General features: G+C 37.3%; 1 protein-coding gene across 1 annotated transcript; it reads left to right on the forward strand.

The window, feature by feature from the left end:
* The first annotated feature begins 11101 nt into the window (after positions 1–11101).
* On the forward strand, positions 11102–18581 carry LOC144445288 (endoglucanase F-like). The gene is made up of 10 exons (XM_078134830.1): positions 11102–11465; positions 12960–13130; positions 14212–14396; positions 14747–14906; positions 15246–15342; positions 15689–15854; positions 16391–16535; positions 17184–17349; positions 17669–17862; positions 18526–18581. Exons 1-10 carry the CDS (start codon positions 11102–11104, stop codon positions 18579–18581), a joined length of 1704 nt encoding a protein of 567 aa, XP_077990956.1.
* The last annotated feature ends 1768 nt before the right edge of the window (positions 18582–20349 follow it).

Consider the following 20349-nt stretch of genomic DNA (forward strand, 5'->3'; position numbering starts at 1 on the left):
TTGCTAACCAACGTGAACAGCCATACAAAATTGTATGTGAATGAGTATGACTCTGAGATCCCGCTAACGGTTTCATTGTTGTCGGTCTAACCAGAGACACTGGAGAACTTCACTGTCTATGATCTAATCGTATTGCTCAGTGTGAAAACCGTGCAAAGCGTTACTATTTTGGCGTTGTATTTTCGCACATTTTTGGTTCACAAGGGTCCAATAATTTAAGCTTGAGTTAGGAAATAGGCCTATTAAAACAATTGTGTTGTTCCGATTAGGCAAAATAAATAAATAGGTGGGGTAGGTAGATTTATTTTTATTAATGTGCGAGTGTCTAATTCTGGTTTTCCATTTTTTCCAAATGATCTCTGTGTTATTGGCTTCTTTCCATTAGATGTACAACCATTACAGATTGGAGGAACAGTTTTATATTGTCTTTTTAAGTTGATGTCAGTTTCTGCATCCACTATGTCTCGTGAGACTTCACAATTGTTGCGATTTTGTTAGTTTTTCAAGAACACGTAAAAAAAAGTTAAGGGTCGGCAGTGAAAAACTAGGTGGGTCGGGTAACAGAAACCAAACAGTTATTTTTTAGGCCTAAGGCATAACGTAGCATATAAATCTACCCAACCTGCGCGAGCAAGATCTGCATCGGTCAATGTAATATTTACATGGTCTATTACAATTTGGTAAAGTGTACCATTGTATATGCTTGTGCGAGACGTAAAAAACATCATGCCGTCTAATTGTACGAAACGATTTAGTCACTATGGTTTTGAAGTCAGTGAGATAATGTTTGTGAAGTACCCGGTATCGTGATGTTATCGCTTGTATAGAAAAACCATCACTGAGGCAAAATCTCACTTTTATCATCATTCATTTTTTAAAGTCTTCAATCATGCCAATTAAAAATATGGATACTGCAGTCATTTATGTGACTTTTTTTCCAAAAATGTTTATCGTGCATCTCGATTATATTTTTTTTCGTCTTCGTAACATCTTTTTTTTTTAATTGTGCCAAAAGTAGTAGCTACCACATATAGAACAGTGGAAAAATACAGAATGAGACTCAGAAATGTAAAATCATTTACTTCAATGTCCAAAATGCGGACATCAGAAAATGATGCATGCACGTTGTGATGGACTCGTGATTAGCTCTAGTCCAGATGCCAATTGGTATCTAACTAAACCATAGACAATAGAGAGGGTCCTCTCTATTTTCTATGACTAAACCAAGTTTAGTGAGTGGAGGTGTAAATGGTAACGATACTGTTTAGGAACACGGTGATAGGAACTAGACGAGATTAGCACTGACAACACACGCTCCGCGAACTCCAGCAAAGAGGCCTGGTGGGGTATATAGAGACTTGTCAGAGTTGTCGGAGCTACTGTTCATGTACATATAAGTTCCACGTATTCTCAATTTATTTCGTGCTGGATAGAAAACAGTCAGTATAGTCCTTGTGTTCTCCAGTGTATAGCCGATGGATTGGATAGTGAGAGTCATGATATGTGTGATACATTGTAGTTTATACACCAGAACTGAATTTTAGACTGATCCCGTCGGCATCTTCAGAGAAAGCATCAAGCGGGTACCACAATAAACTGAAAACGTAACGACTATAAGCATAACTATAAGTTTTAATTTACATGGAACTACGGTCATATTTGATAAGCTTATCCCCCACTTCCACATATGGTCTCATACCCCTTGGTCAGCGAAAAGCCAATCATGTTCATGTCCGGACATACGAGTTATAAATGGGGCGGTCATATGGGTTAAGTTAGGGTGGAATATAATATATGGAAAAAGTCTGATTGATACTGGCTGTGATGGGTAGTAGAGCATTTTTTAATTGTCAAAAACAGGGTTGGGGGCCGAATGATATGATTCAAAACGTCATGACTTTCTGGTATATCTTTGTTGTCATGGTGTGTTTCCAGTTGAGGATGGCTGTCTTTGACTGGCTACAACAGTAAGTGACTGATTTTGAAAGCAAAGAAAGTGGAAGAACATTGGTGTTAGTTAAAAAACTATTGTTATTAAAGATATACAAGTAAACGCAGCAAAACAATTGAGAGTCGGTACGGAAAGGAACAGATGACCACAGGAAGGTGTTCAGCTGTTCTTCATTGTTCTTTGCAATTTGACGACCGGGCGATCACATACTAGTAGTTGTCAGTGTTTTCGCTAAAGCAAAATACACGGAGATGGTTCAAAATCACTTGACTATCATTTCACTCGTATTTAAATCTACAAATATCTCATTAATATTTTCTCCCAGCTTACTTCAAACTATATGACATTTTCCATGAAAAAAAGGTGCGTATCTGGAGCAAAGAAGTGTTTCAGATATCAGAGTGTTCACGTTTGCGTGACCAAGACATAGACATAGACTGGCAAGCGACGCCATGAATTGTGATCGAATCCCAGGGTCGGATCGGTTGTAGATCAGTGTTCATGATAATTCATTTGCGTGTTCAATTACTAAGTCATCGATGTAGGGTTATAAATTCAGTGACTACACCATCAACAAAGTTACTTCTTACTATAAATCATGTTGAAAAAGACCCTAGGAAAATGTCTAAGCAACAATGACGGGTGTTACTTTTTTGCAGTGTTTATCCAAATAGTAATCGTCGAATAACGTGACCCTGGCTGAAAACTGCGACAGTGAGTGTACCATAAATTCCCAAAACAGACTGACCAGAACAGACATATTGACACAAAAAAAGTGTGCAAGTTTACATCTTGTGACAGGTTTGGTTGGGGTCACCTCCATCGGCTAATGGTCGAAATCGTCATTGTAAAATATTTTTAATTACCCTCAACTACAAATCAGCGTATCGTTGACGATCATTTCAATCGTAAGTGTTTAGAACTGATTCAGAAGTAAAACGTAGAATTATTAATGACAATGGTATGCAAAGTTTTGTTGTTTAACAATCATCAGCGATTTGGCATGTTTGCACAAACCACAGATACTTGTTAGTGCATACACTTTTGATACTTCTATTCTATAAGGTAAAGGCTAAATTTAAAAAGACATGATCCCAGTATTAACTTTTTGTTGCGGCTATATTTCCTAAGTGAGGTGTGCCAAAGAAAGTTTTCCCATGATACTTTGCGCCAGTGCGACTTTTTACATTGTACGTTCGATGTTCCCAATGAGTAAATGGAATTTTATCGAGAAGTCTATTCATATTTGTTTATGACAGCAAGATATTTTCAATTTTCTGTTTTTGGTCATTTTTGGGGTCAAAAACTGTCATTTGTTTTGTAAATAAAAGAATTCAAAGTAAAAATGAATGACAGCCGCAAAACTAATCGATTGAATGGGCTGACATTTGGTGTGCAGGTATGTTAGAGTATCTAGATGAAGAATTCTTCAAGAAAATTTGAAGATGACATTGATATGCAAATACGTCTAAAACGTGCTGTGTAGTATCATATTATAGCCATGTTATTTTACAATACTCGTGAGAAAGTAGAATTTATTGGTGAAGTAAAGATGCTCATACACCTAAGAAAATTTGACTACACTTGAATACATAATGAGCAAATGAAATGATCACAACAATCACATATCTTTGTAATGTTATGACTATACAAGATCTAATAGTAATACAGGGACGAATGGGGTACTTATCAAATAATGCCCTCCGGAACTCAGAAATAAATGTAGATGCGCTGTACCATGCAGTTACGATCAGCGGTTTTGAACTATGGAGGTAGGAAGGAAGGAGGTAGGAAGGATTATAGTCCTACCACCATTTCTGAACAAAATCGTTGTCCTTGAATTGGAATGGTATGCTTTTAATACAAAAGTTGCACAAACATATGTTCTTGCTTTCAAAAGTTTTAGAATTAACACCATGATTTCACCGTCGCCCATACTGAGGTTTTCCTGCATCTATTGCTATGGATTTTGTTGGTGGGACTTTGCTGTACTGTATGAACACTTGTTCAGACTCAGGCCACTAAAACACAATTGCAAAAAAAACCGTAAAGACACGAAGTATCGTTTTGCACAACGTTCGGCTTGAAGCAGGTTTGAAGGGTAACCATGCACGACAGAGAAGATGGGTTTAGAGCCCCATTCACACCTAAAACAAAAAGCGATTCTAGTCTGTTCCTATTATAGTGGTCTGAGGTTCAGATCAAAGTGCCGCATTCATCCACAACATAAAACATCATAGACCCTACACGACTGGCGTTTGTAAAAGTCAGTTTTAAACCATAATTACTACACCTCTTTATCTTCTCGGCAAGAACATGCAGTGCTGCAATCCAACGTGAGGACCTCTCACCAACTTTCAGATCACTTCACATTGGGAACGTTGGTGAGAGTTCTACTAATATAATTCAGACTGAGGCAAAAAATATAGCCTTTCTGAGTTGAAATCCGAGGTTTAAATCCTGATATCTGAAAATTCCCAATCAACCCAGATTACATTGAATAAAAAATAAGTCTAACAAACAATTTATGATTTTTCAGTCCCGAAACTTGCTATTATCCATACACTGTATACAAAGCTAAATACACGGTGATTGGTGTATCGCACTCCTTGACTGAGTGGGTCGGAAAAAAAATAGGTAGACTCACTTGTCATAAATCGATTTATAAATCCACAAAGGCACTGTGACAACTAAAGCAGTCCCTTTACAGACCATTTTTCTTTAGAAATAAATAGGCTAAAACAATACTGAATGACAGGCAGTCCAAGGTATGCGAAACCATAAGCGAGCGCGTACTCACGATGCTAGATTAACACACTATTTTACCTGCGCATTGAAGACGCACAGTAAAAAGACCAGTTTTCAACATTAATGCAGGAAATACAAAGCTAACAATTCAAAATTGTATAAAATGTAAGAAAACAAAAAACAGGCGACAGTCAGAGCATGCATGAACTTCGATTTACAATACCATTATTAAGTTCTTGCATTTTGGGGCTAATGAAGTCATAGAGACTAGAGTGGGCGAGTTTCATCACAGTTAGTATAATCAATGGCACCGTGATAATTCTGACTTTCACTTGAAACTGGACCAGAACAGTCTAGGTCGGACGAGTCGTCATCATCAATTCAAAGGCGACGTAACCAAATATACACCGTGAATTCATCTTAGATCGCACCGAGTTGAACAATCATGTCTGTCATTGTAGAATGTAGACCTTTACGCTGTTTGACCGACTATTGAAGTATAACCCACATAGGTGATATTTCATTGACCTACATGGAAATGCTTGTAAATACTTTTTGCAAGTAGTAGTAGCTCAGACCACTCTAGTATTTTAGTGGTCTGAGGTAGTAGTAAGAGTTTTTGCTAACGTTTACATGCTAGCGTAGTTGTACATGTACGTATACATGTCAGTTCGTATGTACATGTACATTAAATGTAGCTCTCATCATATCATACACTGTACATGTGTGTAACCCTTTTCTTTTGCACCCTCCCCCTCCGCCTTCATGGGGTCAAACACAGACAACTAACTAACTAAATAGTGTTACTGTTAGTTTTCTGTGGGTCAAACAATTAGTGTACACGCCTTGAATCACATGCAGGCGAGATAGATTTGAATATTCATTTGTTTACTGCCCAGTTATGGGGGTGAACTCATGAATATATTCTGAACTAAATGCAAATGTATTCAAATCACTTCCGACTCGCAATCTGAACTATTTTTCAGATCGAGTATAATCCGATTAGACAGGCGCTAATGGGAAAGTACAGAAACGTCCACCTCATCAGCATAAAAGTACAGAATTGAACTCAATCTGAACTATAGTACGGAAAATGTCGTAAACTGTACTATTTTTTCTACTAGTGTAATGCAACAAATGTGTATTTCTATTAAGGTCATGTATTTGCATAATCACACTGTGTGGTGACAACGTGTTAATTTGAAAAATGATAATGACATGATGAGATGACATTTAAATTAGATGATTCTGTGTCTATTTGATGCAGCTGTAGTGCAAAACTCCTTGCGGTTATCACACACAGGACAGTGTTGAAATGATGTCCTATTAAACGTGTACAGTGTATGGTGAGCTCTGGTTTAAAGGTCTTGAATTGTAAGTTTAGATTTTGTACTGTTTTAAAGGATTATATATGTCCATGGCAGCACGGATAGTGGGAGGTATAACAGTAAGTTCAATTGTTCTGATTGTTTTTTTTGATACAGCGAATTTTGCAGTTTTTATTGAATGATGGTTCATGCAGAATGTGTGGACCGGTGTACACGTACTTTGTCTTCTAGGTCTCTGTCTGTGTGTGTGCTGGTTTAATGTTGAATGTTGTGCCGGGATCGGGAGAGTGCGTGATCAGCTGATTGTGAATATCTATTAGTCGTTTGGTTCTTCAATTTTCAAGTGAGTTTTAGGGTTGTAATTGTGTGCGACTGAGCGTGATCAGCTCTAGCGATGTCGTATTGTTTTTAATTAATGAAGCTCTGTTATTTTGACGGTGGGTAGGTACCCAAAATGTTAGCACAATGTTCTTGTCGTGAACAACCAGGGTTTTCTTTTTACTTTGACGACTTTATCAAAAGAGCTGATGTTTCGTCTTATGAGGCTTAGCATCCTATTAGCTTTGTTGGTGAATTGTTCGATTTGATGTGCCCAGCATGAAAGGTAATTGCTCATTTCAGCTCCAAGGTAAGGGTTGCGAGTTATTGTTGTTAGTGATTACATTCATATTGTAGTTAGTGATAATAGGTTTCTTCTTGTGCGGAATAAAGTGCATGGTATAACATTTTGCTGGGTTGAAATTTATTTGCCAGGCCTTTCCCACTTTCCAAGGACATTAATGTCTTCTTAAGTTGTAGAGATGTGCAGTCGTGTGTTGAGATTTCGCTGTAGATGATGCAGTAATCAGCAAAAAAAGTGGTACTTTGGAATTTACAAGTACTGTCTTCAGTATGTCATTGATGTAAACATTCAGTAACTCTGAGTTCTGGTATGCTAAGTGAAATATATGTGTCAAAGGTCATCACATGTCTGAAAACTACTATAATTAGAATGAGGTGGCCATATGGATGAGAAATGAGTATTTAAGTTGGATTTTAGAATTTAGAATAAAACAAATTTAACTGATTTCTACTTGAAAGAACAAAGTGAACTAACATATACCAAGTCCATGTTTGTAGCTCAATAAATTGCAACAGCAACAAAAAAAATGTGTAAAATAAAATGTATTGTTGTACATAAGAAAGTTATTTGTAAAAAGAACCAAGTTGATTATATTCGATTATATTAGATTAGATTACTGTATTATCCAAAATTACTGCATCTATCGAATAGGATTTTGCCTTATTTAAAAAGTAGTAAAATCGTCCAATTAATTACAATAAAGATAAATACCAATATCTAATCAACATCGCCACTTTCAGTCATTGGGATGACATGGCATTTGTAAACAAAGCTCTGTTACAATATAGGCATGTGAGTTAAGCCCTACTTGACATGTAAATCCTGACTGTGAATTGGAATTTAACATTGTTTTATCCTCGTCAATCGTTGGTCGTAAATTCCCACGGTTCATCAGTAACAATGTGTCACGTGCCATCGCAAAGAGATAGGTCAAAGCTTATTATCCCAAATGTTACGTAATTTCATGTTCAGGATCGGAGTCTGCTTAATCCAGGGACCCTGCCAACAGATGTCACTAGCACTCTCACCGTAGTGATCACACACAGAAAATTCGTTGTACAGATAATATTGAAATACTTGCAATAGTATAAGCTGATTAGAAGAAATCGAAAACGGCACTGAAGACGTTGTTTACACAGATTACAAGGTAATTGCACTTTTTTATCACTAGTTTAGTGTTTCTCATTAAGGGGACACGGTCATGAGTTTTAATGCAAGTAGATGTTGTAAATGCTCTTAGGGGGCCTTCAGTATTTACAGGGGGAGGGCCGAAGGAAATCACACATGGTCTGTTAAGTACAACATGACCCCCCCCCATTCTCCAATTGTAAAAAAGTGACCCTCCACTGCACTTTGTCTCATTTTGTAAAACATGACCCTCCTCATGACAATTGCATATATATATATACTAAACGTTAATCAATATTCCCATTATATGTATGCATACAAATTAAATGATTTTGACTCTGTATTAGATAGCAATATTTGTACAGATAAAGTGACAACCGGTAAAAGGATGGCTAGTTACCTTTCTTTTATAATCATACACAATCTAGTTAGTATCTAAAACATACATGATCTGGTAACTTGCAAACGTTCCCTGATATCATTGCCATCATCGTCACATTCTCCTTCAGTATTGTCATTATCAGTGTCACTCTCATCTGACTCACTGTCACTACTTGAGTCAGAGGGAGAATGCCGATGTGCAGTACAGATTTGAAAGGCTATACATGTATTTATTCAATAAAAAGGAGTGATAAGCTTTGCACCGGCCGGTTACTATAAGTGTAAAAATAAATGTTGAATGCTCATCTCACTTTACATCTCAAAGCACACAAAACAAATTGGCAGTCATTGAGTCTTCAATTTGGTCAGAAAACTTACGGATTGTAAAATGTGACCCTCCCCGAACATTATAATACAAAATATGACCTTCCCCTAATAACAGGTTTGTAAAATGTTACCCCCCCTGTAAATACTGAAGGCTCCCTTATTCCATGTATTATCCAGTTTCTCTGCCTCGTCACAATTATTGTAATTGTTCCCCTATATATGCTTGTTATATATGTCCATGATCACTCAGTAAGTAAAATGAAGCCATCCATAGATGCTTTTTAGTGAATGAGATTATCAGATACATCCACATTGTCATTATGAAGAGATAAAAACATCGCATAAGGGTCAATATATGGGATGAAATATTTATTTACAAATGTGTCTCAATGACATCCATATATAACTCGGTATGTCTTATGTCTACTAGGTTATCGGTTTAGTAAGTTCAGGGTATAGTAGGTCTGGGTATATGACCATACAATCGTAAATCAGAAATAAGGGCACTGAATGACCACACACGTGTCTTTTTTATGACGAGATGCTCATACCGCCACCTAGTGGTCGGCTGTAACAACATGTAGTTCAAGTTATCATGTAGGTGATCGTCGACAATCAGCACCAGCTCAGCTGTATTTATTTATTTGAACTGTGCATGCGAGGATTTTATAATATAGTCAGTTTCACAGGCTTGGGATGGGGTTGGTGGAGGAGGGGTCGGGTGATTTTGCCATTGCTATGTATCTGTATGATTATTTTGCAACAAATGTTTTAGGTAAATAAGTGTGATTCATATATATCAAACTCGTTGCCAAATATAATTATGCATCAACGTTTATGAAAACATTATCTTTACGATTATTATTTTGGTTTGTTTTGTACAGATAACTGATAATATTTAAAAAAAATAATAATCGTAATATAATGACATTGTACTAGTAATACCTGGAGTAATAACATTAGCGTATGTAATTCAATAATTTAAGACCCGTAGTTATCAAAGATGTTTGGAATTAGCCATTTGCGAAGCGAACAAAGAATTGTGAATTGTAAAGAAAAAATGGTAGTATGCATGGATACAATGCATTACTACAACTCAGCGGTCATTTCACGTGGGTCATGCCTCCAGAGTTGTATAGGGACGAAATGGTACATGTTTACAAATATCTCTTTGTTCCCAGTGTAACTGTAAGAATGCATATTCATTTTACCGGGTGTTGTTACCGTGATTTGACCACGCCTCTGAGTGTAACCCCCCGGGGAGGAGGAGAAAGGAATATGAGTAGTTCCCGCCATAGGTCACTTTTTCAACAAAATATTCCTGAACATGGGTCGACTTTTCATCTGAAAATGTCTAAGCATGGGGTCGATAACATGGAAACGTCTCCAGAAATCCCTTGACAGAATGAGCATAAAGGAACAAAGGTAAATGATTGGATGGTTGTGACTGGATGGAGAATCTCTAACATTGAGTCGGTTTTTATTTTGCATTATGCATCCTTTGGGTAGATCATGAGGGTAAACGTTCGCGGAGGTTCATTGACACGTCCCTGAACCACAATGCAAATGTTCATCGAGTCATATACATGTGTATTACCCAAGTCCCTTCATTTCTTCATGTATCCTATTAATTCACGTCACCATAAAATAACCAAATGTTGTACAATTGACTCCTACTTTACATATATATTGTTTTTAAATCCCCAATACTCTGAAAAACAAAGACAGTAATTATCTAATATACATACATAACAAGTATTGACTTTGACTCGGTCATTGCCCTCAGGTTAGCTTAGCAAAGTGGGTATGTGGTACAATTGTGCACTTGTTATTCTCATTATGAATGGATTGTTCCATTTCCATTGTGACCTTCTCTATGAACACCATATTTTGAGGGGGGGGGGGCATTGTATGCGTGGAGGTAGCAACACAGGTTGCAAAAAGACCCGTTGAAATCTCACGGAGACCATAAATAAACTTAATAAGTTCACCGACATATTATGATAACACTGCTGCTGTTGCTACATTAACTTTTTTAGACGAGCTGATGATTTCTCAAGATAAAAATATGGCGATTTTTTGTGTTGGTTGATGTTAGTATTATCGTTGTTGTAGTTGATGTTGTTGTTGTCATATTTGCTGTAGTACTTGTTGCTGTTGCTGTCGCTGTTTTATATGGCATCGGTTGTATTGGCGGTTAAAGATATTGGTGGTTATGGGTGGATTTTTGTTGGCAAATAGTTGAATTTGTCTTTGGTTGTTACAACTTCATTTCATTGTGTAACTATGGTATCTTATAATTACCAGGGGAGGAGGAAAGGGTTGGATTGTTTTTGGATAAAAACTGTGTCATCAAAAGAGGAGGGCGGTTTAGAAAATCCCGATGGTCTGAACACGGAGGGCCTTGAAAACTTTCTTAGATTTGTGGCCCTTTGAACCAAATTAAACATCAAGAACTGTCGTTTGTATTGTTAAACAGTGGGTGTGAGGTAAGCAATTGCAATAGCTAATTTTAGACTATTTTAGCTGATAACCTTCAATTTGACTATTAATTTTATGAGTTTTTGTTTCACCTCTCAGCTGAGATAACAACAAAAGTGCCGTATATAAGTTACCATGACAACCATAGAAGAAAATGAGGGGATTGATGCTGACAAACATGTGACACCAGAAGTAGAGGACTGTGATGCAACATTAAATGATACCGTCAACAAAAAATCATCAGTAGCTGTTGGAGAAGGGAACGAAGATGGTGTAACTGAAACTGGTGATGCCGATGATGATGACCATCCAGAACTGGTGGAGGCAGATGATGACAGAAAACGTCGACGACGTGAGGAAAGAAGAAAAGCCAGACTAGAAAAAGAGGAAGAAGAGAGAGAGGAGGCGTTAACAGATGAAGCGGAGATGGAGGACGTACCTATTGATGGAGTAAATATACAAGGACTCAAAGTACAACCATCTGTTAATCAAAATAAAGGTAACGAGGTTAGGTTTTACCTACTTATAAACATGTTTTTTAACCATTATATGTTTGCATAATGCAGTGTTGCAAACCATTGTAATATTAATAAGAATACTGTTGGTTTCTATACAGTGCTTTCCCAAAGCGCTTTACAATTACTATCCCTGGAACACATACGTAGTTGCACAACTTTATAATATTTCAACTCCTTGGGGAGCATACAATCCATTGTAACCTTTATGAGCGCGTAGGATTAATACATTCACATTGCAACCTCTATCCTACCAGGTCCCCAATTATACAGCTGAGTTGACTGAGGCAAAGTCGTGGTTCAAATCTTTCCCCTTAGCCATTCAGAAACAAACGGCAGCGACTGCCTCAAACCTGCAAACCTGCAGATTCCACACCAGCCACTCTTATCACCATTACTCTTAGTATAATCACTGAGTCAGGAATATCACCCCTATCTCAATAATTATCATAATTGTGATAGAAACATATAAGGTATGTACTTTCCGTGATTCTCCCGGTCGCGATGAACAATTTTCGAATGAAATCGTGTGACAGGTACAATTGGTTTTAAGCGATTGGGATGAATAGATACAATTTTATTTTTGAGAAAATACTTGCATTGGAAAACTTATGTCCAAACCCCTTGCTTTTTTTGTCTTTGAGAGTAGAAAGTATCACATATACCTGTTTCCACATGTGCCATATCGTAGTTCTTATTACACTTATGGCTTCACACACAAATTTTACACTTTGGAAGTATCACCTATGGTGTAGGTGATGCTTCCACGCTTGCACCAACAAGCTATTTGCATTACTTGGTGACGCTGCCACCACGCTTCAATACCGCACGGAGAAACTGTACAAATACAAGCGTCTAATTGTTGTCCAGTTTTGGAGCTGAGACAATGCCCGCCCTCGCTTGGCTTCGCTCTAAAAACCAGATATAAAAAACCCCATTCCATTGGGGTAAAACTAAAGCTCTCGAAAATCCAGATCGGGATAAAAAAGATTAATGTTTATCCCGTTATCCCAATCGGGCGATATTCCTGGTAGATAACAGAATGACTACTATATTTACCCTTGCCAAACACGTGAGTCAAGATAACACGTCTGTATACCTAGACTGAATGCGAAACCCCTAATAAATAGTATTAATACACTGTGGGACACTATGTAGAATACAGAAATCGTAGATTCAGTTTTCAAAATGATGAACATCTGAAAAGGGGTATTTTACTTGAATGGGATGTAGATTGTTCAATTCTGTGACCACTTAAGACTCTGAAGAGAAAGCGTGACTTATTACTTGTATTTCGAAGATTTTTCTATGACCGTAAAGATAATAATGGGCAATTCAATCGACGTAAAGAATGAATCATTAGTTGTCTGCCGATAACCCATAAACGTGAAAATTTGAGGTCCAAAAAAGTTGTTAAAAAATCATATCATATCTCCATAATTTGAAATCATTTATATATCATTATTAATATCTTGTAGCTTTGAAGTTTCCATACGACTACAAAGAAGTTATCCATAAGTCGATTTTGTTCTACGAAGCTCAACGATCTGGAATACTATCACCGAACAACAGGATAAAATGGCGCGGAGATTCATGTTTAAACGACCAGGGACAAAACGGGGAAGATCTAACCGGGGGATGGTTTGATGGTGAGTTGAACCATTGTTTTTCAGCGCATAGCACACCGTATTTGCAGTGACGTGTATTTATTTCCTAATATTTGCACTTACAACCAGTTTTAAATTCAGCGACTGTGTCTGGTACAACCATACAGAAACCAATAAGAAATTGCATGTTCTACTATACTTTGATAGCATGATACCAATTCCTAAACCGTGCTACAATTAGATGCAGATCCTAGACACGCGGACGCCAGGACTAGTGTTTTGATGTCTATATTAGCTGTCTGCCAATATTAGGTGTCTGCATGGTGTCACAGTAGTTCATTTTCATTTCACTGCATGTGCATTTTTCTTGTTGGTTTCTACGCGGTTGTATCAAGCAGAGCCAGTGAACGGTAACTTGAAACGGACTGTATAAATATGGTTTAATTTATCTATATTACGTCGGAAACCTAGCTATCGGCAAACTAAGATAGACACACCCTAAAACGATTGTTGTTGAATGGGATACACTAGTGGATATATAGCTATGCCTTGGTCATGTTGTGGCTATAATCACCCTGTAATCAAGATAGTGTAAACCTAGTCTTGCTGCTAGACGTTCGGGCTTTCCTTCGATATTATAAGCGATCGAAGTTCGCACTGAGGGCTTGCCCGAACTTGGATGTTCCATCCTCGATAGCGATGTTCGGTCGTTTGTCGTATTTTATCGGAAGAACATCCGAAATCTAGCATATAGACTAGTATAAACCCTGAATGAGGTTGAATGTGCAGCCACTTGAGGAAAACTTGCTATCAGAGACGCCACTCTAATGTGAGTGTAATCACTTCAGTAGTGCCGCATAGCCTCTGGGGATAGCCAACACCAACATGTTGCAATTATTATAACAGTTTAGTTTGTGTTTGTTAACTTGCCAATAATTAATTTTCCATTGTCTCATCACCTGTATACACAAGGAAAGTTTACAGAAAAAATCACACATGTATTGTGAGTTTTGAATTAATTAATTAATCAATTAATTAATTAATTAATTGATTGATTGATTGATTGATTGATTGATTGATTGATTGATTGATTAATTCAATTGTCTATTACTTTTATTATTAGCTGGTGATCACATCAAATTTGGTTTACCCATGGCATGGAGTACAACAGTTCTGGCATGGGGATTGATTCAATATAAGAACGTGTACAAAGAAATGGGAGAACTAGAAACCATGTTAGATTGCATCAAATGGCCAGCTGATTATTTTATAAAATGTCACACGAACAAAAACGAATTCTACCATCAGGTAGGTAAATACCCACCCACCCACCCCCACCCCACTCTACCCAACCCCACCCCGCACCATCGGTAAGCGACAACCAAATTAGTCAAACATACATATTTTACCTTTAGACAACCATTCGCTAAATCTTTATCCATAAACATCACAATAATTTTCGCAAGGTAAACCGGTTTAAATTTGTAAACTTTCAAGAGCAGTTATAATAGACAATAGTGTTTGCATTCCGTTTGTTTTCTTGCATAGTTTCTTCTCAATGATAGACTATGTCTGGGAGAAAACCTGAAATTGATTTATAGACCATGGTATATAAGATTAAATGCAGGGCATTTTGTTGTTGTTGTTGTTGTTTTTAGGTTGGTGATCCTGCAACTGATCACAAACGTTGGGAACCACCTGAAACTATTAATATTCCGCGGCCATCCTTTAAAGTCGACGAGGAGACGCCAGGCTCGGACGTTGTTGGTGAAACATCTGCTGCTTTGGCAGCATGTGCAATGGCATTCCAAGACACAGGTTAGTAAAATATTTCAGTAAAATATCATATATAAAGATATAGGCGCTTTTACAAAGTTACGCGATGAACATAATGCATATGTTCATGTGCGATTGTGTCTCTTTGTCTGTCTGTCTGTCTGTCTGTCTGTCTGTCTGTCTGTCTGTCTGTCTGTCTGCCTGTCTGTCATACCTATCGTCAATCCACGGTCATATACCTGCAGCTTCATGTTATTATGTTATATGTGTGGGGTAACTGTTTCAATGTATGGAATGAAACAATTGTTGGTATTATATGTACTGTCACACACCCACTTACTTTGTATCTTGTTTTTTTTTAAATCTTTTTATTATCAACAGACAAAACTTACGCTAGGATGCTGTTAGACCATTCTTTACAGTTGTATGAATTCGCTAGTACCTTCGTTGGAAAATATCCATCGGATGGTTATTACGAGTAAGTACACATCCCTCTCACTCCAACGAGTAAGTATACCCTCCCCCCTCCAGTACAGACATATATGTATCTATGGCTGAAAGTTAATTATGGTTTGGTGAGTACTCGCATACAGTACCTATTATTCAGTGACAATATAATAGTTTAAATACATACTCCCAATCCAACGAGTATCTTGTCTTCAGATCGAAGTAATTAAAAAAATGTAAAACAAAATAAAATCCCGACCTATCGACGCTATTTCTAAAGTCATGTTATCAGAAAGTTTTTTTTTTCATTTCTGCTTTTCTGCCTTACCACGCTATATAAATACACATCTTTCATTCTTCTTCTTCTTGTAAAACAGTGTACAACCCACCGTTGGTAATAAATTAGCTTGGGCTGCTGCCTGGATACATTATGCAACTGGTTCGAAGAAACATCTTGCCGACGCAAAGAAATATTACAGAGACTATAAGCTAAGAGGCCGCTCATACTCCTTTGGTTGGGATAATTCCACCCCAGGTGTTCAGGTATGTTTCCGACGATCAAAACATTTCGTAGGGGCGTTTAGCTGTTTCTATGAGAATCGCTTCATACATGATTACACTATTAAAGGGCCACAGACTGTGTTGATATGTTTTTGGGGTATAAGTTTTTTTCTGCATATTAAAAAGTACTCACAGTATACTATTTACTGATACACACTTAACCATTACTTGCGATTGACTGAACCCAAACGTGATACTAGATAAACGATCCAATGACGTAATTATACGTATCAAAAAATATACAGGAACTCCCTATTATGCAATCAGCAGATATATAAGAATGCCAGAACACAGATTGTAATGTCACATGCAACGATAATGAACATTGTACTAGAATAGTAAACCCAAGTTCTTTGCAAGTATTTTCACGTGTCAATGAGCTTACATTCCGAGCCGATCAGCTTGTGCCATTTTAAATAGGTGATATTTGAGTTGTTGTCTGTCTGAAAATACAAGAAGGAAGTTGAAAAGCGTGTTTGATTGATATTATATTTCCCCCTACTTCTGTTTCCATACAGCTATTGTTGTATTTGTTGACTGGTGAAGAGCTTTACAAAGATAATTTCACCAAATATTTGGACTGTTGGATGCCTAACAATAAATTAGCGTACACTCCAAAGGGATTAGTATATCGCAATGAATGGGGACCTCTACGATATGCAGGTGAGAATGATATTTTGGAATTACTGTAACTTAGTATATCGGACCATTCTACATAGTGATAAAGTGCCCATCTTGATCTATTATGGCATTCACATATCCCATTCACTAACTTGAATTTGTCCGCCTATAAATAGACCATTCATTCATTCATTCATTCATTCATTCATTCATCCATTCATCCATCCATCCATCCACCCACCTAGTATCCACCTTTCTACCACCAAACCAACCATTCACTGATCCATCGCCTTCCCTCCCCTTCATCAAACTAACGGCAAAATCTACCGCCAAAAACCTACCGACTAACTGGCAAACCAACAAATTGCAACCAACCAACCAACCAACCAACCAACCAGATAAACACAACCAACCATCAATATGTTCATCCATCCGAACATGCATACATACATACATACATACATACATACATACATACATACATACATATACATACATTCATTCATACATACATACATACATACATACATACATACATACATGAAAGTACTGTCGCAGAGAACATTGCAAGCCCCCGTGTAAATACCAAGACTACACCTCACTTGCACTCGCGCCTCATTAGGTTCTGTCATATATATTACTACCTTTTCAAAGTATTAAATGATAATTATTATTTGATTTCCTCTATAGCTAATAATGCATTCCTAGCAGTGTTGGCGTCTGACTATGAAATTAATAGAGAAACATACCTAAACTTTGCCATGAAGCAAATTCATTACATTCTGGGAGATTCAGGAAGAAGTTTTGTGTGTGGATTTGGCATCAATCCACCACACAGACCACATCACAGAGCTAGGTAAAGGAGATTACGGAAACTAACTTCTTTATATTTGTTGATGATCGTGATTCAATTTATCTATTAAGTTGTATTCTGATGACAGTGTGGTATAAAGATGTCACACATTTTCATCAACATTACATAACAAACTTATACAAATTGTGAATGTTAACTTGATAACAATGCGAAGGAAGAGAGAGAGAGAGAGAGAGAGAGAGAGAGAGAGAGAGAGAGAGAGAGAGAGAGAGAGAGAGAGAGAGAGAGAGAGAGAGATGGGGTATAGACGGCCTCAATTCTTGAATCAGATGTTAACATTATTTAATTCTTACAATTCAAGCTCGACATTGATATCAGCTGATCGGAGAAAGGCACGTGAACTTTTCCTAAGCCCAGGTCCCAATCCCAATATTTTGTACGGAGCTATGGTTGGTGGACCAGATATTAATGATAATTACAATGACACCAGGGGTAACTATGTGATGAATGAAGTTGCCACAGACTACAATGCTGGCTTTCAGTCCGCCATAGCTGGTATGTATAAATCGCATTCTTGTGAAAGAGACTATTGCCGAAGTGTAACCTGTTCTTAATTTGTTTATATCATACGTATGGCAAAGTCGCATACATGTAGTCAAGAGCATAATAATATGGCCAATAACACAGTGTTGTTGCAACGACGACTGTAATGGTGACGACGATAACAACGTTAACGATGATCATATATTATTATTATTATTATTATTATTATTATTATTATTATTATTATTATTATTATTATTATTGTGGTGGTAGTAGTAGTGGTGGTATTATGAAGATGATTATCATAATATGATGGTTATGGTGGTGGTGGTGGTGGCGGTGGTGGTGGCAATGATAATAGCATCGACGAGGATGGTCTTCTTGTTGATAATTTGTTGTTGTTGTCGTCGTCGTCGTTGTTTTTCGTGATGATGGTTATGGTGGTTCTGATGGTGATGTGGTGGTGGGGGGAAGGGGTGGTGGTGGAACGGTCACGATGGTAATGACAGTTCTACTTAATGTCCAACACACATCCGTTACTATAAATTAAAAATCCTCACTCAATATACATGCTATTTTATCAACAATATTGCATTGCCAAATAAATTACGATTACTCCCAACAAAGTGACTTATAACAACTTTTTATCCACAATTTTATTTATCTCTTTCACAGGACTAAAACGACTCCAGATGCAGAATACAAAGCACGCACGTTGCACCATATTATAATATCTGTATAAAATTGCTGTTATTGAGATTTCCAACTGAACCTTGATATGGATTTTTCAACGCTTTTGTTGTGGAAAATACAATTGGGGTGATTGCATATGTATGTCTTGTTGATCTATCCTACCATTTGAATAACATGTAAATTAATGTTATTCAGTGGAATATGAATGTTAGATAACATATAGTGAAGACAAAATTACATTTAATATGCATGACGCTTTTGAAAGTATTATATGTTTATTACATTGGAAGTCATGTCATCTGCAACAGAGGGTTGTTGTCTGGTTTGGCAAAAAGAGTATATAGTATTACTAACATTGCTACATATTGTCTACATCGACAAGGAGTTACGAGGAACGAGGTAGCATTGTCACATTTCATAGCCTGGCTGGCACCAAGGACAAAAAAAACTTATACTACGGCTAGACCGACTTGGCCAATCAGAGGCCTTGATTTCGGTTGGTTATATGGAGCCATAACCCACCTATATTACGCTCAGCTCTTAATTTGCATGCAACAAATTACACGTAATTTTGAAAAAGATCCGTATGAACCAATCACACCGTAGTATAACGGATAGACAACTCGTTCGGTAGGGTTATGTGCCAAAAGCTAGGGGGCTACGCCCCCTTGTTTATTGGCACATAACGCTCCCGAACTCGTTGACTATCTATTACTTATTAAAATGTATTCGTCGTCTGTGTGTGATATACCATATAATATCTTAGAAGAATGTTACATATTTTTGGCGCCAATATCACATCATGAAGAGACACTGTGCAACGTGTTGGAGATTACCGTCGCTCCCTGTTTGCACCACACATGCAAATAAATTGATAAATAAAATGATACACTTTCGGATAGTAAGGTTGAATGAATAAATTTTCTTGCTACATTTTGTCTAAATGAAAAGAACTAACTTGCCATCATGCAAACATAAAAAAAGAATTGCTGAATCACATGTGCGCATCTAGTTGCAGTATGTTAATTGATGGATTTTATTCAGCAAAAAAATTATGATCTTGCTTTTGTAAAGTGCAGAATGTACTGACTATTAATTGGTTTCTGAGTGATTGTATCAAACACACACAGAGTGAACAGTAATCTACAACGCGCTGTAGCAGAGTTAATACGATTGTTGTTGAGTCAGACAACACTGTCTCATGCTCACTAAAGGAAAAGCCATATTTGACCTTGTCTTTCCACCAGTGTATGTGCAAATGTAATGAGTGTGAGACGAAGTTCCACCTTTGACTTAATTTACCCATGGTGATCTCTCCCCCGTGGGGCTGTAGGCAGTCAAAAGTGCATGGTACTGCGTCTCGTACTACAGAGATGGTGGTTAGGTGGGTCACAGGTAGGGCAAAGGTTGGGAAAATGTGAATCCTCACCGCATACATTTTATATTTATGTATGTACGTACGTACGTATGTATGTATGTATGTATGTATGTATGTATGTATGTATGTATGTATGTAGACTGTCGACAGTAGCTCGCGCCTTTTTTGCTACGTTTTATTATCTAAAACTAAAAAACGTCGCCGCACTCCGATCCCGAGGAGGGTGGTGTTTATTGAATTGTGATATGAGAACAGCTGTATCAACTTGAATGTGTATTCCAAAATACAAATATTTCAAAATACTAGCGGTTTGGTTTTGATGTTTTTCTTTCATTTGAAACATACATTAAACATCCATAATACACAGCCCCATACACAACATAACGTGTAGATCGTGCTTCTGAAATTTCTATTTGACCAAGCTGTTA

Source organism: Glandiceps talaboti, chromosome 14 (genome assembly GCF_964340395.1).
Source record: "Glandiceps talaboti chromosome 14, keGlaTala1.1, whole genome shotgun sequence".
Classification (NCBI taxonomy): Eukaryota; Metazoa; Hemichordata; class Enteropneusta; family Spengelidae; genus Glandiceps; species Glandiceps talaboti.